This window comes from Oncorhynchus masou, chromosome 30 (assembly GCF_036934945.1).
Source record: "Oncorhynchus masou masou isolate Uvic2021 chromosome 30, UVic_Omas_1.1, whole genome shotgun sequence".
NCBI lineage: Eukaryota > Metazoa > Chordata > Actinopteri > Salmoniformes > Salmonidae > Oncorhynchus > Oncorhynchus masou.
Genome location: NC_088241.1, coordinates 33995248 through 34017772, shown reverse-complemented (window position 1 = coordinate 34017772; position 22525 = coordinate 33995248). Strand labels below are relative to the sequence as shown.

The 22525-nt window shown below is 41.6% G+C and overlaps 1 protein-coding gene across 3 annotated transcripts in view; it reads right to left on the bottom strand.

Annotated features, from left to right (window-relative positions):
- The window catches only part of LOC135522562 (vacuolar protein sorting-associated protein 41 homolog), a 32758-nt gene extending 12846 nt beyond the window's left edge, over positions 1–19912 (bottom strand). Inside the window, exons 1-7 of one of the 3 annotated variants that reach the window (XM_064948941.1) lie at positions 19710–19912; positions 5199–5237; positions 3387–3494; positions 1820–1897; positions 1653–1727; positions 438–500; positions 208–273 (exon numbers count right to left, since the gene is read on the bottom strand). In XM_064948941.1, coding sequence (XP_064805013.1) covers positions 208–273; positions 438–500; positions 1653–1727; positions 1820–1897; positions 3387–3494; positions 5199–5237; positions 19710–19727 — 447 coding nt within the window. In that variant the 5' untranslated portion in view covers positions 19728–19912. Of the gene's footprint in view, positions 1–207; positions 274–420; positions 501–1652; positions 1728–1819; positions 1898–3386; positions 3495–5198; positions 5238–18983; positions 19041–19709 lie in introns of those variants that run through there. The other 2 variants (XM_064948943.1, XM_064948942.1) reach the window with 2 other exon arrangements.
- Between the last annotated feature and the right edge of the window lie 2613 nt (positions 19913–22525).

The following is a 22525-nucleotide window of genomic DNA, read 5'->3' as shown; positions in this document are numbered from 1 at the left end:
CAAAGGCCTACAGTGTGTGTGCACAGCCAAGCACAAGGGAGGAGGAGGCTCACAAGAACAAAATCTAAATGAATTCATTTTGAAAAACAATGGCTAATATTCTATCCACATTAGCTAACACTCAACTGTTCAACTACACTGCTAACACAGCTGAGATGGGCTATATAGTGTAATCACATTGGGGGAAAAAATACCTTTCAATCTCACCTTGTTGCCTCCGGTGACAAATTGTTTGTAGTTTGAACTGCTGAACCGAGGGTGTAACGCCACCACCTGGAGAACATGGCAAGTGGATCCATTTAGAACGCATCAAGTTTAGAAGCAATGATGGGGGCTATCTTGAGATGCACTGAATATATTAGTATACCACCTCGTACATATACTCTCAACGAAAAGTATGAAGTTAAAAGAAGTACATGCATTTGACATCAGCTTACTTTGACAGGACAGTCAAAGTTCTCATGGAAGCCCTCCCTCGTGTAGAGTCCAAACACTTGAACCTGCAACAGAGAAAGTGTTGAATGTCAGTATAAAAAAAACACATCTGTACTGTGTTTGCAGCTGTTTCTGAGGCACTCTTGTGTATGCAGGGGGAGTTCTGGACAGCAAGACTGATTGGATCACTGCTACCCTTCCACTGGGTCACCAATTAGTGGCCAGGTTGAATCTCTGAACCCTCTGGTGCTTTGATACGAGCATCCTAATCTTTGGCTTTACCACAGCCGCAGTTACTGTAGTTACAGCAATACCTTATGTAACAATTACACTGTACCACAGCCTGACTGTCTGGGAGTCAAAAAAGAACAAAAAGAAAGTTTCAAAAAGAAACAGCACGCCCTTTTCACTCGCCATTTTCAATCCCATCGATGATTCAGGATTATTTGAAGGGATTGACACAGATTAATGGCAAACTGAATTGGCCGAGGATGGACAACTGCAGCGGCGTCGATTTTAATTCTCAACGCCACTTTCTGTGCGTCAAGATCTTGTCTCGCCGCTGGAGTGCGAGCGAGGAGGCGATATCAGAGAGCATATCTGGACTGCAGGATCCATGAAGCATGGTAATAATGATCAGGAGAGGAGCGATAACAAGAAGGTAGAGAGCACTGAGAGGGTATCCATAGAGACCTGATGACTGACAGCCAGGCAGACAGATGGATGGGAGAGTCTTTCCCCTTAGAACATGAGCATGAACATGTGCTTGTTCAAAACCCTATACATTTGTAGATTTATGAAAGTAAACAGGTATAAGGAAGATAAAGCTTGTGGTTTGTAAAACTTATGATTATTGGGGCACATTCCGTATATCTAAATTCCCTTTCTCCAGGCAACAAATTCCATTAAATTCTAAATATGAACAAGAACGTCCTTTGCTTTTGGCATTGATGAAATGAGTTCAACACATTGTATAATTTCATGGTAAATGCAAAGTGATGTTCAACGTATTACACAGAATACCTTGCCACTTAATGGAGATCTAGGCTACATTCCAAATGGCACCCTATTCCCTAATTGAATCAACGTTGTTTCCACGTAATTTCCATGAATTTACGTTGAACTAACGTGGAATAGACGTTGAATTGACATCTGTGCCCAGTGGAGTGTCACCCGTTCTGTACGGCCACCAGTTTGGAGCAGATAGATGATCTCACCTTGCCGTCCTCAGAGCAGATCCCCATATGCTCTCCACTCTCATCCAGACTGATCTGGTTGATCTTCACTGGACTCTGAGGAGAGACCACAACCACAACAACAACATTGACACAGAATGACTGGGAACGTTCTGAGAGCAGGTGATTACTTGGAATTGAGTACTTACAATTTCAAACTTCTGAGTCAGATTTCCTTGGATGTCCAGAAGGAAAACCTTCCCAAAGTGAGTGCCCAGTGCAAGGAACTGAAATGGAATGAACCTGAGATTAATCTTTAGGACAATTCAAAATGTTTAGCAAAAACATGTACTACTGGTGAAAGCTGAGGCAAGAGGATTAAAAAGGCACTGTGTCTAGCATAGCTGGGGAAGGCGAGTAGTGGGGTGCAATCAGTGGGCTCTGGGGCAAAAACTGTGAAATTACAGAGGGTGTGAAAAAAAAAACCTGTTTATTAAAGCAGACAGTGTGAAATGGTATTTTGTCTCTCAAATTAAAACGCTTAAACATAATAAAATGCGCTGTACATCTGGCTTCTCCTCGCGTCGCCAGCAACCCAACCACCGCCTCTCCTGCCCACCGTAAAGCTATTATTTTCTACAGAGCAGCAACTGGTTTCCCACGTTTCCTGCTTCTGTACAGTATGTGAGTGTGTTGAAGTGTGAGAGAGTGAGAGAGAGAGTGAGAGAGAATGTATGTGTAGGTCCTCTGGGACAAGAAATTATCAAAACTGGGAGGCTTTTTGGCATTAGATTAAGTGTGCGTTCTTCCACACAGGCCCAGCTCGAGCCCCTCCCCCTAATCCCTCTCCCCTTCCTCCCCTGTGTGTGCGGTGAGCCCACCATGCTTCAGTGCAGCCTATAATGAAATGCTTATATTTACAGGCACAGCTGAGCATGTCAGACAGAGCCCCTGCAATCTCCCCAAATAAAATACCCCAAAATAAATAAATAAATAAAAGGGGTCAACCTTGCGAGGCGGAGTGACTTTTAAAAAGGATTTATTAGAATGGAATTGTTCAAATTAAATTCCGATTCAGGCACTGAAAATATAAGGCAACATCAGGCAATGCGGAGTGTTGGTGGTTTTAAAGGTGGTGGGAGTTGGCTGGGTCGGGGGTTTGTGTCACAGTACAGGTAGCATAGCTGGCAGGTGGTACGTGTCACAGTACAGGTAGCATAGCTGGCAGGTGGTACACAAGCACAAAAACACCGGCAAGAAGGGAAGTCGGGTAAAATGTGGAATTGCACAGGAATCTGCACAGCAATGTCTCTCACTCTGGCAGGATTGCTTTTTTTATAGGATCAAAGAGAGGAGAGAAAGGAAAAAAAATAAGTGAAAATCAATAGTGGTTAATAAAACATCAGGTGAGCAGACATAACCAGGTATGACTCGTCCTCTGCCCAGACGTGCATGAGTGCACTCGGTGCCATAACGATTAGCCATCCAGCTCAGAGATGGCCCGCTGAAAAACAGAAACGTTCAAAAAGAGAACAGGGGAGCAAAAAGCTATAAGAAACGGAATAAGAAAGGGATAAAGAAAATGGCCGGCGGCAGCTGATGTGTACCGCCCTGAGTGAAAGGGATGAGTGGAGGGTGAGAAAGAAATGGCCTGCCTCTCCATATTGTAGAAAGAGAATGTTAACCGACATTGAATATATCAAACGTGCGTAAACAATGACATTTGAAATCTAGTGTAGTTTAGACTGAAAAGCTCTGGTAGGTTAGGACCTGTACCTTATCATGGACAGTCATACAGCTGGCAGCATCCTTTTGGAGAATCTCAGTCACCCCATTGGCCAGTCGCTCATACTTCAGCTTAGGCTCCTCCTCGCTGTCCTCTTCCTAGTTTGAAAGAGGGATCCAGTTAAAACCACCCAGCATAATTCATCTATAATACACAGAATATTACACTGGCACAGATTCATGCATTAACCTTGCTGATAGGGACTTTCCATACCAAATTCAGATTCCCTATCAGCAAGGTAGGAAATTCAATACAAAAATTCCCTTTCACTATCAGCAAGGTAAAGGTTTCTAGATACACAAATAAATGTCCAAGGCCAGTCCACTCTCCATCTGTAACCAGATCATCCTTCCTCTCTACTGGCTGTGCCACAGTGTCCCAGGAACATAAATTGATTACAACCCTCCTAGGAACCCCAAGCATGTGCGCTGCTGCCATATTCTCCTGTGGTACATTTGCGGTCACAGCCTGAATATTCCCCATTACCCAGTTTATAACCAATGCTGCATAGACTGTGGCCGTATATATGGTGCATCAACACAAAACAAAGACTGCTATTATAAGCACTATGTGAGAAGGTGGGGGGGGGGTTCAACAATGGGTGGAAAGAATGTCATTTACATGAACCATCCTTTCCCACTTTACACCAGTATGTCTATTTCCTGTTTATTCCCTTGTGGAATTTCTAATGCATGGGCGTGTCACAGTTTTACAAAGCTATAACACAGAACAAACAAATTTACACCCCTTAGAAGGTCTACAGGCACCATTTTTCATGTTTGTTAAGGTGGTAAATTTCCTTTTTGTTAGACTTATGAGACTTTTCCACAACACCCCATTTCAATTAATATATATTCATATAGGCTAAATGTCTAGTAGGGCATGGTAAAATCAAGGGTCTGATTGGAAAGTCATATTACAACAGCCCATGGGGGACACAATCAAGTGAACGTGAATCTGTCTAAAGAGCATGAACCAAGGGACTGGTGGGAGTATGTAACTTGGTTCCGATCTAGCCATTCTGGGAAAGCCTTCAGCACACAGGCTACACTCACTTCATTCATCAAGTCGGTCTACTGACAACCCACTCACAGAGACAGGTGCCTAGCGAATGGGCAAGCTACACCACAATAAATAACTAAATAAGCGGGGGCTTGTAGCGAGTCAGAGGGGGACTTACAATCATGCAGTCCCAGGTGCTTGTTTACCTGTGAGTGTTAGTGTGCCGAGAGGATTCTGTTTGTGGACTGGTGATAGGGGGCAGGCAGACTTTTCATTTACTGGTGAAGATTTCCTTTCTCCATTCGGGAATGGTTTTTCTTTGGGGAGTAGGGGGTGGAATTGCTCAATGTACTGGCTATTCCTTACATTTCATTCTCTGTATCATTTAAAGACAGGCTGCTCCTCACCCTCTCTAGCAGTCTGACATGCTATATTTTATTTAGTGATTCCCAGACGCACAGTTACAGGAGCTGGATAATACAAACGTATGCAGAATCAAAAGGTGTGGTGCAACAGTGTACTTCACAACTGCGTGCGTCTCTGACATGGTCAGACATTTTATCTTCTGCTGTTAACCCAGATGATTTTCACAACATCTGGATAATTGCATAATAACATGTCTAAATCTGCTTTGTTTTTGCTGTAAAAAAAAATGTTGTTTGTTCACATGTTTACAGGTGGGAAGAGAATAAATGCACAGAGAGCACATGCATTTTCTACAATTACTTCAGCCTAAATTAATCAAAATGTTCCACTTTTTATTAGCGGGCCATATACATAGTTTGCACACAGTATCTTACCTCAGAGTCATCTGTGGATTCTTCACTTGGTTTTCTTCCCTAGAAGACATACAATCATGCTTATTAAAAGACAAGAGATCTAAAGCAAAAATGACATTACATTATGGATGCAATGTTTGCTTTAGACCAGTTTGGTTTGAGTTTTACTTGGCTAATTATCTGTCAAACTCAACTCCATGATGTACTTCACATCAACAGAGTTGAGCGGAGATGAGAGTGGGCGGAGTGTACCTCCGGCGACATCGAGTCGCTCTCAGTCGATACGAGGAAACAGTTGGTGGTTGTATTTTATTATCGTTTTATTAAAAAGTATGGATTTCAGCAAACAAAGGAAGGCACACAAAGGGCAAACATGGGTAGGCTACACGGTAAGGGTTTAAAAGGGCAACTGCACTTCCTGACTTGGCCTGGTTTTAGATTTGGTTCATTAAGGGCAATTCCGCCACTTTTTAACCTCAAATTCATAATTTCCAGCACCAAACCCGTGTCTACATACAGATAACTGCCAAAATAAAGGAAATACCAACACAAATTCTTAATATAGATTCTATAAGTGTCTGGAACTCTATTGAAGCGTCACCAATCTTCCGCAAGAAATCGCATCATTTGGTATTTTGTTGATGGTGGTAGAAAACGCTGTCTCAGGCGCCGCTCCAGAATCTCCCCTAAGTATTAAATTGGGTTGAAATCTGGTGAATGAGACGGCCAAGGCATATGGTTTACATAGTTTTCATGCTCATCAAACCATTCAGTGCCCTGTGGATGGGGGCATTGTCCTCCTATGGGGACATGGCCCTGTGGATGGGGACATGGCCCTGTGGATGGGGACATGGCCCTGTGGATGGGGACATGGCCCTGTGGATGGGGACATGGCCCTGTGGATGGGGACATGGCCATGGTAGCCAAAATAATGGCCTGCCCAATATTTTTTTATACATGACCCTAAGCATGATGGGAGATTCATTAATCATATTGTTTTCTCCAAAACCTAGAAATGCACCGTTTTCACATGTTGACACTGGTATTGTGCTGGACATAATGCAAATGAGGTTGAAAAGTGGTGAAATTGCCCTTTAAATGCTAATGGCCATGACTGTGGTTTGATTGATGTGGGTGTCTCGTGTGTGTTTGCAGGTAGGAAGAGTTAGCCAAATGATTTCGCCAAATTGGTTGCACACCAGCCGGTTGAAGCTGTGGCAAAGTAAGTTTGACTTGTCATACAGAAAAAAAGATTTAAAGCATATGCATAACCGTGGTAGCAATTGAAAGGGACAAGTTAGTAAATTATGGGGAAATTATTAGACCAATTAGGTGAGGACAAGTAGACACAATCAAATGGGGTAATGTTTGGATTCTGTGGATTATACAAATACTTTTTGTGAATGAAATTTTGCACAATTTTGTTGTTATATTGCCAACATGACTAGTGAAGTTATAAAATACGACATTACAGTGTTAGGCTTTCACAATGCAATTCAGGGAAACAAATCGTAATTTTTAAAGAGTCATGAGCAGTGGCGACCCGTCATTCAGGGCAGGTGGGGCAGAGCGTGTCACATATCAGTTTGCAAGCAATGTAAAAAAAAAAAAAAATTATATATATATAATTCAGTTAATAAAGCTGTACACACACGGTCTCTTTGTTTTCTTGAGTAAGGTAGCTCCAAAATGCAGGTGTTTCAGCCCAGCGCAGTGCTTTCTGTGGTGGTGGGGCGAGCCAGCAGAAAATAGGAGCATTGCGCCGTGATTGACTCAGTGTTCTGTCACTCATGGGGACAGTACGTCATCTGCAAGTTTAAGTCCTTAGCAAGGGTAGACATCCACAATTTCAGTCCTTTGGGTCCTGCCATTGAGTTATATTACAATTGCCCTTCCAAGAAGGCTCAAGGTCATTGGCCACAGATAAAATGAAGGTGAAATCCAGTTATATGTACAGTAGCTTTGAACTGATCATGTCAACATCTTCCTTTCAAAGTCTTAGCTAGCAGTCATCATCATGAATAAAGTTGACAATCTACTGGAAAATCCTTTTTAATCCTTGTCATATGAAGAGAAATAATGAGGAGAAATTGAAGATAAAATGTATCGGAGCTCATTGGCCATGAAGATTACACAACAAGTTGGATATCGCAAATTCAACAATGAGTCGTTTTGAAGGAATCAATGGCGAACTGCAAGCATTGCAAAGCAAACACTAACCTGCTATTCAATGGAGTGGCTGTGTGTTTTCTCCCCCCCAAGTTCCCACCATGAATCCAGAGAACGCCAGACCTTGATAACAAAACTTGCCCACAAAGGAACGCTTCGTCGCCTTCACAAGGCGAGTCCAAAAATGTCTTGCATGCTGCTGCATAAATAATGAAATATACAAGGGAGATACAGTTGAAGTCAGAAGTTTACATACACTTAGGTTGGAGTCATTAAAACTCGTTTTTCAACCACGTCACAAATTTTCATGTTAACAAACTATAGTTTTGGCAAGTTGGTTAGGACATCTACTTTGTGCATGACAAGTAATTTTTCCAACAATTATTTACAGACAGATTATTTCACGCCTGAAGGTACCATGTTCATCTGTACAAACAATAGTATGCAAGTATAAACACCATTGGACCACGCAGCCGTCATACCACTCAGGAAGGAGACGCATTCTGTCTCCTAGAGATGAACATTCTTTGGTGCAAAAAGTGCAAATCAATCCCAGAACAACAAAGGACCTTGTGAAGATGCTGGAGGAAACCGGTACAAAAGTATCTATATCCACAGTAAAACGAGTCCTTTATTGACATAACCTGAAAGGACGCTCAGCGAGGAAGAAGCCACTACTACAAAACCGCCATAAAAAAGCCAGACTACGGTTTGCAACTGCACATGGGGACAAAAATTGTACTTGTTGGAGAAATGTCCTCTGGTCTGATGAAACAAAAATTGAACTGTTTGGCCATAATGACCAAATCAAATCAAATTTTATTTGTCACATACACATGGTTAGCCGATGTTAATGCGAGTGTAGCGAAATGCTTGTGCTTCTAGTTCCGACAATGCAGTAATAACCAACAAGTAATCTAACTAACAATTCCTAAACTACTGTCTTATACACAGTGTAAGGGGATAAAGAATATGTACATAAGGATATATGAATGAGTGATGGTACAGAGCAGCATAGGCAAGATACAGTAGATGGTATCGAGTACAGTATATACATATGAGATGAGTATGTAAACAAAGTGGCATAGTTAAAGTGGCTAGTGATACATGTATTACATAAGGATGCAGTCGATGATTTAGAGTACAGTATATACGTATGCATATGAGATGAATAATGTAGGGTAAGTAACATTATATAAAGTAGCATTGTTTAAAGTGGCTAGTGATATATTTACATCATTTCCCATCAATTCCCATTATTAAAGTGGCTGGAGTTGAGTCAGTGTCAGTGTGTTGGCAGCAGCCACTCAATGTTAGTGGTGGCTGTTTAACAGTCTGATGGCCTTGAGATTGAAAAACAGCTTCTGTCTCTCTGTCCCAGCTTTGATGCACCTGTACTGACCTCGCCTTCTGGATGATAGCGGGGTGAACAGGCAGTGGCTCGGGTGGTTGATATCCTTGATGATCTTTATGGCCTTCTTGTAACATCGGGTGGTGTAGGTGTCCTGGAGGGCAGGTAGTTTGCCCCCGGTGATGCGTTGTGCAGACCTCACTACCCTCTGGAGAGCCTTACGGTCGAGGGCGGAGCAGTTGCCGTACCAGGCGGTGATACAGCCTGCCAGGATGCTCTCGATTGTGCATCTGTAGAAGTTTGTGAGTGCTTTTGGTGACAAGCCGAATTTCTTCAGCCTCCTGAGGTTGAAGAGGCGCTGCTGCGCCTTCTTCACGATGCCGTCTGTGTGAGTGGACCAATTCAGTTTGTCTGTGATGTGTATGCCGAGGAACTTAAAACTTGCTACTCTCTCCACTACTGTTCCATCGATGTGGATAGGGGGGGTGTTCCCTCTGCTGTTTCCTGAAGTCCACAATCATCTCTTTAGTTTTGTTGACGTTGAGTGTGAGGTTATTTTCCTGACACCACACTCCGAGGGCCCTCACCTCCTCCCTGTAGGCCGTCTCGTCGTTGTTGGTAATCAAGCCTACCACTGTTGTATCGTCCGCAAACTTGATGATTGAGTTGGAGGTGTGCGTGGCCACGCAGTCGTGGGTGAACAGGGAGTACAGGAGAGGGCTCAGAATGCACCCTTGTGGGGCCCCAGTGTTGAGGATAAGCGGGGAGGAGATGTTGTTACCTACCCTCACCACCTGGGGGCGGCCCGTCAGGAAGTCCAGTACCCAGTTGCACAGGGCGGGGTCGAGACCCAGGGTCTCGAGCTTGATGACGTGCTTGGAGGGTACTATGGTGTTGAATGCCGAGCTGTAGTCGATGAACAGCATTCTCACATAGGTATTCCTCTTGTCCAGATGGGTTAGGGCAGTGTGCAGTGTGGTTGAGATTGCATCGTCTGTGGACCTATTTGGGCGGTAAGCAAATTGGAGTGGGTCTAGGGTGTCAGGTAGGGTGGAGGTGATATGGTCCTTGACTAGTCTCTCAAAGCATTTCATGATGACGGAAGTGAGTGCTACGGGGCGGTAGTCGTTTAGCTCAGTTACCTTAGCTTTCTTGGGAACAGGAACAATGGTGGCCCTCTTGAAGCATGTGGGAACAGCAGACTGGTATAGGGATTGATTGAATATGTCCGTAAACACACCAGCCAGCTGGTCTGCGCATGCTCTGAGGGCGCGGCTGGGGATGCCGTCTGGGCCTGCAGCCTTGTGAGGGTTAACATGTTTAAATGTTTTACTCAACTCGGCAGCAGTGAAGGAGAGACCGCATGTTTCCGTTGCAGGCCGTGTCAGTGGCACTGTATTGTCCTCAAAGCGGGCAAAAAAGTTATTTAGTCTGCCTGGGAGCAAGACATCCTGGTCCGTGACTGTGCTGGATTTCTTCCTGTAGTCCGTGATTGACTGTAGACCCTGCCACATGCCTCGTGTCTGAGCCGTTGAATTGAGATTCTACTTTGTCTCTGTACTGACGCTTAGCTTGTTTGATAGCCTTACGGAGGGAATAGCTGCACTGTTTGTATTCAGTCATGTTACCAGACACCTTGCCCTGATTGAAAGCAGTGGTTCGCACTTTCAGTTTCACGCGAATGCTGCCATCAATCCACGGTTTCTGGTTAGGGAATGTTTTAATCGAACTTGGCTTGCACGTGCAAATTCAGCACACACAAAATTCTATAATAGAAATGTGTTATTTGACATGTCAAGTTAAAAGCTGATTTAACATGTCAAATAGTGTTGTATGACGTGTATCTTTTTTGACACGCAAAGACCCAAACGGTGTTCAGTGCACATGTAGCCTATAACCTGTTTTAGAGAAATATAATCAAATATTGTTAGAGCTCTCATTGTCTGTTTATATGCCCCCTTTATTTTTCCTATGGTTCTGACTTGTTGTACAGGGATTACACTAAGAACGGCCCATAATCGGAATTCTGTCGCTGTTCATTTCAAAAGTGCTGAATAAATAGTTGACTACGTCCATCCTAGCTCGCTCATTATTGTCTTAATCGAAATAACAGATTGCCTCTTATCCGCTTGTCGTCCACATATGCCATAGTTTGTACATCTCAATTGTCAGTAGAAACCACATTTGTTGTAGCAAGTCTGCCATATCAGTGTTGTTTTTTTTAAAGGCAGTAAATAATGCTGAATGAACTACTTCGATGCCAGACAAGGCTCTGCTGATAGCCAGGTGTAGCAGTGGTAAGGTGTTTGGACTTCTGTTGGGACAGCTTTATGTAGGCCCTAACAGTTTGTGGGCACCGTTTGTCACCATTATAGTGCAATTAATGTATTGTTTAGTGTTGTGTAGTGACATGCATCCCACTTTTTTTCTCCTTTGGACCCACCAAGATTTACATGCTTAAAATCGCCACTGGTCACGAGTGCATTCAGCGTGCCGCGGCAAATTTTCTTCACGGTAGACAAACATACGATGCCAATTTTAGCATGTAAATCTTGGTGGGGCAAACTCCACATTTTGTTTTAGATGCATGCCAGCAAAGCCACTGCACAACACTAAACAATACATGAATTGCCGTATAATGGTGACAAACGGTGCCCACAAACTGTTAGGGCCTACATAAAGCTGTCCCAACAGCAGCTTTCCTTTCAGCACCATGGAGTGAATCCTTACCAACGCTACACCTGGCTATTAGCAGAGCCTTGTCTGGCAGCGAAACAGTTCATTAAGCCTCATTTACAACCTTTTTAAAAGCCATAGCTGATATGGCTGACTTGCTTAAACAAATGTGGCTTCTACTGACTCCTTGTGGATTTGTGTAAGTCGATAAGAGCCGCATTCTCCTTAAATAACGAACGCCAAATTAGTTTTTACTTTTGAACCATACAAACATTATTACATTTATTATTACTATTATTATTACATTGCGCAAACAAAACAACTCTCGCAATATCAACTGGAATTACATGGGTCTATTACTGAACTGTTTGTTGAAAACAAATATTTGGTTACAGACCCAACAACATTATATAGCATCTCCTCCTCGTCAAGAAAAGCACATGAGCAAATTATAATACACAAAGTAAGCAAAACAATGAAATCATTCCAACATTGCATAAAATGATGAATACAATACTAATGATATAGACCTATATAAGCAATAGGCCTATAACAATTGAGATGTACAAACTACAGGATAAGGGAATGATGAGCGGATAACAGGCAAGCCGTAATTTCGATTAAGACAATGAGCGAGCTAAGACGGACGTAGTCAATATAATGATTTGTTCAGCACTTTTGAAACGTACAGAGACAGAATTCCGAACATGGGCCGTTCTTACAGTATTCTTCCTGTACACCAAGTCAGAACCATAGGATAAATAAAGGGGGCATATAAGCAGACAGTGAAAGCTCTTAATATTAAATGACATTTATACACTTCTCAAAAAAAATAAAGGGAACACTAAAATAACACATCCTAGATCTGAATGAATGAAATATTCTTAAATACTTTTTTCTTTACATAGTTGAATGTGCTGACAACAAAAATCACACAAAAATTATCAATGGAAATCAAATTTATAAACCCATGGAGGTCTGGATTTGGAGTCACACTCAAAATTAAAGTGGAAAACCACACTACAGGCTGATCCAACTTTGATGTAATGTCCTTAAAACAAGTCAAAATGAGGCTCAGTAGTGTGTGTGGCCTCCACGTGCCTGTATGACCTCCGTACAATGCCTGGGCATGCTCATGATGAGGTGGCGGATGGTCTCCTGAGGGATCTCCTCCCAGACCTCGACTAAAGCATCCACCAACTCCTGGACAGTCTGTGGTGCAACGTGGCATTGGTGGATGGAGCGAGACATGATGTCCCAGATGTGCTCAATTGGATTCAGGTTTGGGGAACGGGCGGGCCAGTCCATAGCATCAATGCCTTCCTCTCGCAGGAACTGCTGACACACTCCAGCCACATGAGGTCTAGCATTGTCTTGCATTAGGAGGAACCCAGGGCCAACCGCACCACCATATGGTCTCACAAGGGGTCTGAGGATCTCATCTCGGTACCTAATGGCAGTCAGACTACCTCTGGCAAGCACATGGAGGGCTGTGCGGCCCCCCAAAGAAATGCCACCCCACACCATGACTGACCAACCGCCAAACTGGTCATGCTGGAGGATGTTGCAGGCAGCAGAACGTTCTCCACAGCGTCTCCAGACTCTGTCACGTCTGTCACATGTGCTCAGTGTGAACCTGCTTTCATCTGTGAAGAGCACAGGGCGCCAGTGGTGAATTTGCCAATCTTGGTGTTCTCTGGAGTCTGTTTCTGACCGTTTGAGCAGATGGGAGGTCATTTTGCAGGGCTCTGGCAGTGCTCCTCCTTGCACAAAGGTGGAGGTAGCGGTCCTGCTGCTGGGTTGTTACCCTCCTACGGCCTCCTCCACATCTTCTGATGTACTGGCCTGTCTCCTGGTAGCGCCTCCATGCTCTGGACACTACGCTGACAGACACAGCAAACCTTCTTGCCACAGCTCGCATTGATGTCCCATCCTGGATGAGCTGCACTACCTGAGCCACTTGTGTGGGTTGTAGACTCCGTCTCATGCTACCACTAGAGTGAAAGCACTGCCAGCATTCAAAAGTGAACAAAACATCAGCCAGGAAGCATAGGAACTGAGAAGTGGTCTGTGGTCACCACCTGCAGAACCACTCCTTTATTGGGGGTGTCCTGCTAATTGCCTATAATTTCCACCTGTTGTCTATTCTATTTGCACAACAGCATGTGAAATTTATTGTCAATCAGTGTTGCTTCCTAAGTGGACAATTTGATTTCACAGAAGTGTGATTGACTTAGAGTTACATTGTGTTGTTTAAGTGTTCATTTATTTTTTTGAGCAGTGTATTAAACAGGCTATAGACTACATGTGCACCACCACAGAACAGTAGGCTAAGTGCTGAGGGGGAAAGACACCCAAATGATTAGGGTGAGGCACATAGGCTACTAATAGCTTACTACACAACATACACTTAGTATTACTTACTTAGCTACAGTATACATATCTCCCTGGCATATTACATAATTTATGCAGCAGTCTACAAGACATTTTGGGACGTTTTGGACTGTTGTGCTGTGCTCCCTTGAACAGGAAGGTGGAGGGTGGTCCTTCTTGTTGGCAAATTTGTCATCAAAGTCTGGCATTCTGTGAATTATGGTGCTTTCAAGTAGGGGTCGACCGATTATGATTTTTCAATGCCGATACCGATTATTGGAGGACCAAAAAAGGCAGATACCGATTAATCTGACTATTTTTTATTTATTCATTTGTAATAATGACAATTACAACAATACTGAATTAACACTTATTTTAACTTAATATAATACATCAATAAATCAATGTAGCCTCAAATATATAATGAAACATGTTCCACTTGGTTTAAATGATGCAAAAAACAATGTGTTTGAGAAGAAAGTAAAAGTGCAATATGTGCCATGTAAGAAAGCTAACGTTTAAGTTCCTTGCTCAGAACATATGAAAGCTGGTGGTTCCTTTTAACATGAGTCCTCAATATTCCCAGGTAAGAAGTTTTAGCTTGTAGTTATTATAGGACTATTTCTCTCTATACCATTTGTATTTCATTAACCTTTGACTATTGGATGTTCATCTCCTCGCTCCAACCTGGGCTCGAACAAGGAACACAATGAAAACAGCCACCCTAGAAGCAGCGTTACCCATCGCTCCACAAGAGCCATGGCCCTTGCAGAGCAAGGGGAACAACCACTCCAAGTCTCAGAGCGAGTGACGTTAGAAATGCTATTAGCGCGCACCCCGCTAGCTAGTTAGCCATTTTACATCGGTTACACAAGCCTAATCTCAGGAGTTGATAGGTTTTAAGTCATAAACAGCTGCTGGCAAACGCACGAAAGTGCTGTTTGAATGAATGCTTACGAGCCTGCTGCTGCCTACCATCGCTCAGTCAGACTGCTCTATCAAATCATAAACTTAGTTATAACATGATAACACACAGAAATACAAGCCTTAGGTCATTAATATGGTCGAATCCGGAAACTATCATTTTCAAAACAAAATGTTTATTCTTTCAGTGAAATACGGAACCGTTCCGTATTTTATCTAACATGTGGCATCCATAAGTCTAAATATTCCTGTTACGTTGCACAATCTTCAATGTTATGTCATAACTACATAAAATTCTGGCAAATTAGGCGGCCCAAACGGTTGCATATACACTGACTCTACGTGCAATGAACGCAAGAGAAGTGACACAATTTCACCTGGTTAATATTGCCTGCTAACCTGGATTTCCTTTAGCTAAATATGCAGGTTTAAACATATATACTTCTGTGTATTGATTTTAAGAAAGGCATTGATGTTTATGGTTAGGTAGACATTGGAGCAACGATAAGCACCGCATCGATTATATGCAATGCAGGACACGCTAGATAATATCTAGTAATATCAACCATGTGTAGTTAACTAGTGATTATGATTGATTGATTGATTGTTTTTTATAAGATAAGTTGAATGCTAGAGTGTAACGGATGTGAAATGGCTAGCTAGTTAGCTAGCTAGTTGGCTAGCTAAATAGCGTTTCAATCGGTGACGTCACTTGCTCTGAGACCTTGAAGTAGTAGTTCCCCTTGCTCTGCAAGGGTCGCAGCTTTTGTGGAGCAATGGGTAACGATGCTTTGAGGGTGACTGTTGTTGATGTGTGCAGAGGGTCCCTGGTTCGCGCCCGGGTATGGGCGAGGGGACGGTCTAAAGTTATACTGTTACACTAGCTAGCAACTTACCTTGGCTTACTGCATTCGCGTAACAGGCAGTCTCCTCGTGGAGTGCAATGAGGCAGGTGGTTAGAGCATTGGACGAGTTAACTGTAAGGTTGCAGGATTGAATCCCCTGAGCTGACAAGGTAAAAATGTGTCGTTCTGCCCCTGAACGAGGCAGTTGACCCACCATTCCTAGGCCGTCATTGAAAATAAGAATGTGTTCTTAACTTACTTTTCTAGTTAAATAAAGATTAAAGGTGTAAAAAAAAAAAAAAAAAAATCTGCCAAATCGGTGTCCAAAAACACAGATTTCTGATTGTTATGAAAACTTGAAATCGGCCCTAATTAAATCGGCCATTCCAATTAAATCGGTCGACCTCTACTTTCAAGAAAACTGGGAACTCTGAAAAAACAAGGTTGAATCATGACATTAGTGATCTTCAGGTCAGAGCTGATGTCTGAGATTTCCCATTTTCCAGTTGTTTTGAACACTGCAGAAGTCATACTGGACTGACAGCATGGCCAGGGTATTCAACCATTTCTGGCCCATGGTGTTACGTGTGAATACGTATCCTTTAAGCTTGGAAAAGAGACCCATTCAGACAGATGTTTTAAATCCTTAAACCCAGACATGGACCACACACACTCTCCACCAAATAGCAGGCAGGGGAAGCAAAACAGTGATTGCTTTGCAACGCCTGCAATTAGCCACTGATTCTTTCCAAACCACTCATTGATGAATTTGCAATTTCCCACTTGTTGTAATTTTACATCATTTTATCTGTGGCCAATGACCTTGAGCCTTCTTGGATGGGCACTTCAAATGTAAATCTATGGCAATGTTTTAATTGTTTGCAAACTATGACACAAATGAATGACAACATAACATGCAAAACAGGCAACAGCTCTGCCCCAGGTGCCCGGAAGACACGTCACCACTGCAAGCATAGGCACAATTTCTTCAGAATAACCCAGGGTATGGTGCACATTTGGACTCACTAGTGTTTGGCTTGCTGGTATGACAAAGCAGTATTTATTATATTCCTCAACATCTCGTCTTTCAAAATACAGTTGAAAGTCCTCTTAATATACAGCATTTCCTTCACTGAATCAACAAAAATGTGCTAAAGCTGCCCATTTAGTGGGAGGGATGAGCACAACTTCTTGTCGTGCGCAGTGTTCAAGTTCATAACGACTGTCAGTCAAAACCAATACAGCACTGTAAAGTGCAGAGCCTGAGCTCATATATAGCATGTTACTGTACAGCCACTGTGTTCCAATTTAGCCATTTATCAGTGCCCAAATCTGCCATTTTCAACCTGTATGGTATGAGTGTAAAGGGTTACATCATCAAAATTTGTAGCCATTGACATTTTTAAATAATGTCCCATTTACATTGTGCAATTTCTCTTATTAACCCTATGTTGCCAATTCACCATGAGCATTGTTATCGGGCTAAATGCAGGTGCACTGCGAATTGGCGAATTGGCGATTACTTGGGCGCTGACAGTTGTGGGCATGTGGGCAGGATTAAAATAAATCCAACCCACAGACAACTGTGGGTACCTTCATTCCGTGACACACACTTTTTTCCTATCATCTCGCAAATCTCGGTTTTGGACGAGACTGACTATGACCAAAATTATCCTGTTTACACTTTGTAGTCAATTTTGACACTATAATAAATGTTTGACTCATATCAATGCCACATAGGTCAAATGAGAAATTACTTTATAGGGGCAGTACCTCTGGAATTTAAAAAAATGTAAGTATAAACTGCAAAGCGAATTGAAGGAGTCTGAGATTTCTTTCAAAAACTAGTCTGCTCTCAACTCTGTGGAGGAGTTGAGGTACTTGGCTTATTCATTAGGCCTATTCTGGTGAAAGCATTTCTTAAATGGAAACAATGCCCCCGTGCACAAAGCGAGGTCCAAAAAGAAATGGTTTGTTGAGATCGGTGTGGAAGAACTTGACCGACCTGCACAAAGCCCTGACCTCAACCCCATTGAAAACCTTTGGGATGAATTGGAAAGCCGACTGCAAGCCAGGCCTTAATCACCCAAAATCAGTGCCCGACCTCAATGATCGTGGCTGAATGGAAGAAAGTCCCTGCAGCAATGTCCCAACATCTAGTGGAAAGCCTTCCCAGATGAGTGGAGGCTGTTATAATCAGGAAAGGGCAGGACCAACTCCATATTAATTCCCATGATTTTGGAATGAGATGTTCAACAAGCAGGTGTCCACATACTTTTTGGTAGTGTACATAAACAAAACAAGATCCTATAAAGATACCAGGAGTATCTTAAGAAACAAAAAGAAAGATACCTCAAAAGAAAAGAAAGTGGTACACTGAAATCCACCTCACAACTCTTCCAGCGAGAAAAAAGGAGGCAATGGAAAATAAACCAAAAAAACAGAAGATCAACTATCCAGAAAAGAGTGGTTATGGTGTCATACCTGTCAAGGAACACACCGCCACACTCACCTGAAGTCTTACAGCTACACAATGATGACCTACCCACCCCTCAAATCATTCCACTTCTATGTGATTGTTGAATTATTACAGTCTGTGGGCCAAAACAGAGGCAGACAAAGCACAACATTCTACGTTAACCTGCACAGCACCACAGCCATCTCCTCGCGCAATACAGCCCATTTCTGACATACATGAGGGACTGATTGGAAAGTGGTGTGTTGTGAAATATGATTTATACATGACCCTTACCCTGGTATTATACAAGATGTTGATGCAGAGAGCTACGCTCTAGTCAAGACGATGAATTGTGTGGGAGACAACCGATTATATTGGCCAATGAGAGAGGACATTGTATGGTACCAACCAGAGAATGTGTTTGGGCTTGTCCCTGAGCCTTGATAGCACAGTCTGGGAGGAAATTTGCTCTCTCGTTAAGCAATAGAGGGTATTAAGGGCAAAATCTAATATTGAGTGAGCACACACCTATCTCACGAGTCTGACTTAATAGACTGCAACCAGTGAACAATCATTTGTTTAATGTCAACCAGTGTTTCCAACTATGTATTTCTGCCTAATGCATTGAATCCCAAAATTGTGAGGTTTGAATGGTGTGTTCTATATCTTCAACGAAATTAAACATATACAACTGTGACATAAAAAATATTTAATGGTATTTTCATCAGTTGTTTATATTATGTCATTCCCACCACGCTGTCATTACCATCACAGTACATATTTTTGAGGAAAAGGTGTATTAAATTGCAATTGATATTGAGGTTTCCCATATGTGAACGTGTTCTTAAGATTATTTTAGGATTTATGTAAAATATTAGTTTTGATGTGGTAAATACATGTTTCTAAGTATCATCAAGGCATATATGGATATCTAGACATGATGAATTCATATAATTAAGAAAGCTTCCCAAAAAATAACGTGAAATGTTATATAAAATATCTGTAATTACCTTTTCAACTAAAATAGGAATATTTATGACGTGGTGGTACTGACATTTTCCATCCGGGATTTGGGGAAACCGATCAAAATCTTTATTTTTTTAAATAGTGTGGTCTCAGACAATATTAGATCTTGTTTCCAGACAGAGTGAAGAAAATATTCTGATAGATAAAAAGCAGTTTAAAGAGGTTCCATTAAAAAAAAAAATCTAAATAACATTGCCCGAAATTTGAAATCAAACCATAAATGCCGAAAATAAGGTCCGTGGTGAAGAAGGGTTCTCGATAATCTTCATTAGCTAACATCACTTTGTGAATTTTTTAGAATGTAATTTTTAGAATTGATGTAACAAAAACACAAAGGGCTCACAATTCAAAGGCCATGGTAACTGACTGATATGATCTAATAGAACAAAATATATAACCTCAGGCCTTATTTTCGACGTTTATTCCAAAGCCCTATTCTTTCCCCCATTTTTTAAATGGGGTGCCTAAAGTAAAGAGGTAACTTATTTCCGGGTTTTAGGACTACAAGCTGGCGTTATACGAAGAACTAGCAAAATACTGTTGTCTTTCTTTACATTTTTCAGCAACGCACTGTCTTCATCACATGTATAATAGGTTACAAATGCAAATAAATAATTGTAATGTTAGAATCATATCCTAGAAAAGCCAATGCACGAAGATAAAGTCCATTGATTTGATTGCAAAACAGATGAGAAATATGCTACGCTTACCTTCTCTACTTCTGCCATGATGATTGAGATTGGAAGCGATAACAGAAGAGCGTTATATGTTCAACTATCCATTGGTGACTTTAAATATTTAACTAGCTAATGGTAAGCAAAGGAAAACTAAAGGAATTCACTGAATTCTCCAGATATCAAAACGGTTTCTTGTTGACAAACGCACTATGCAAGTCATGTAAAATCACATGACAGAAACGTGTGGCATTATGGGTCTTTGAGGTTTTCTTGTCAAATAGACTGCACCAAAGAGGGTCTATTATTTTGCCAAGATGGTCGACTGAGCGCTCTACTCAGGGCAATACATTGCGAGAGGAGGCACGATTCTAGCCAATTATATTTTTGCAGCAGACATATCACACTCATTATAACTTGAGCATTATGAAACGTATAAAATAAGCCTCATCTATAAAAATAGCAATTCACCTTGACCAAATTCGACACTCGCTCATTGTCCCAATGACTGTATGTATATATGATGCATTGCCCCCTTAAGCATTAGAGCTGCAATATGTAACTTTTTGGACGACCTGACCACATTCACATAGAGATTATGTGTTATAGATCTGTTGAACGCAAGTGTTATTATCATTGAACGCAAGTCTAAGAAGCAGTAGATCTGTACTATGTGCATTATTTCTATGTTTCCTATTTTTAAGTTTCGTTTTTCCCTGTTTTTTCGGTTTTATGCCAGCTTCAAACAGCGGACAATACAATATTTTTGGTAATGGAAAGTATATTTCACAGTATTTAGATGGTACAATGATTCGCTACACTATACGTGCTTGTTTTGTGACATAAATTGAAATGAGGCAAACTATTAGCATTTTAGCAACCAGGATGTGGAGGAGCGATTTCTGCACAGTGCGTCTTTAAGCAGACCAAGTCGACCCTTTCACTTCGGCCTCTACCTCTGACTGCACCCAAAGATTTTCTACAGTGTATAATTCGCCTCTGCAGAATCCAGGTGCTGCTGCTATAATAATAAATATGTAGCAACCCATGTTTATAAGTGGACATTCTTTCATTCATAATCTATCGACTTCATAGCAATAATATTGTTATAATTAATGATTCATTATTACTCTACTAAACATAACAGGCCCAACAGAAATTTGAACCCAGGTCCAATAACTGTCAAGCCAACACCTTAACCCTTAGACCAAGATGTCTGAACTGCTTGATAATATTGCTAGGTGTTGAATAAAGGTCACTCACTATATTACCCCTTCCTTGAGGAGAGAGTATCCCGACACCTCTCTATACCAAGTCCTCACGCCATCCCACTTCTGACACCAATGCAGCTACTAAAAATAGACACATGTTTAGAAAGACATTATCTCCCAACAGTCTTTTGTCATTGCACTAACACTCTTGTGATCTGTTCTTGTCAATGTGATATCAAGAGACAGCAAGCGTTTTTTTAAACTAGGTAAGTCAGTTCAGAACAAATTCTTATTTTCAATGACGGCCTAGGTACAGAGGGTTAACTTCCTTGTTCAGGGGCAAAACAACAGACTTTTACATTGTCAGCTCAGCGATTCGCTCTAGCAACCTTTGCGGTTACTAGTCCAACGCACTAACCACTAGGCAACCTGCCTATCCTTAGTCTTCAATCATGCAAGGTGGGGGCGTGAACATTTTTCCTGTGGGTATATGCCTTTCTACCCAGTTCTATCTCACTATAGTAGTGTATTAGCCTAAACAATATATACTGACAAAAATACATTATATTTAGCCAAAGCAACTAGTGTTAAGTTCCTTGCTCTAGGGAACATCAACAGATTTTCACCTCGTCAGCTCAGGGATTAGAACTAGCAACCTTTCAGATATTGGCCCAATGCTCTTAGCTGCTATGCTATCACAGCATGCTGCAGGTTGTGGACTGTGTGAGAAGGACAATTCTAGTGAGTTTTTAAAAGGACACTACTCTAAAGTGAATTCAAATAGAATGATGCTGACATCTAAAATATTATTTTCCCCTCCAGAAATTAGCCCAATAACATTGGTCCATATTATCAGGCAGATGTGCTATCTAAGCATTATCACCCAATTTACCCCACCTGATGCAGCATAGTGGCTATAAATAAATAGGCTTAGAGTTGCCCATCTGCATTTACCAAATTGGGCTAATTATTAGCTAGATCACAAACTCTAAAAACCAACATATTTATGACTTGAATGTCCAAAAAACATTCCAGTGGCACTCAGGCAACCAAGGATCATGCACTGTGAATATAATGTAACAGGCCTACCTGTTACACCTTTCCTATGCATTCAATGACATTGACGCATAAACCAATGCTGCTGCTAAAAGCTAAGGTTATAAAATAGTGCATTTTACACATTTCTTGGTTTTAAGAAATAAGTGTAACCTATTAAGACCAGAAAGCTCCTTGATCCTCCTCTTTTAACAGTGGCCATCAACACTGCTTTCAATGGTGTGTTTTCACTCAACTGCATTAACCCATAACAGTCTAAGCCCTATCTAAGCAAGGGTAGGGGGGTGGGTTCTACTAAGCTACAGTATATGGAATTGTTTTAAGAAGGTCAATCCAAGGACCACTTAGCTATTTGATTTGAAATGTAAAGACCCCATGAAGTATCCAACAAATATATATACAATTATTTGATGGAAAATTATTTTTGGCCTTACTGCTATTTGCCCATACAAACGCATTGAATGACAGATTCACTACATGGAACAACAGATAGTCTAAAGGAAGTTTGTTCTGAAGTGTCTGTCCTATATCTGAGAGATATATGAAAGTTCAGTAAACATGTATTTAACCTCTTATTTTTGGCAC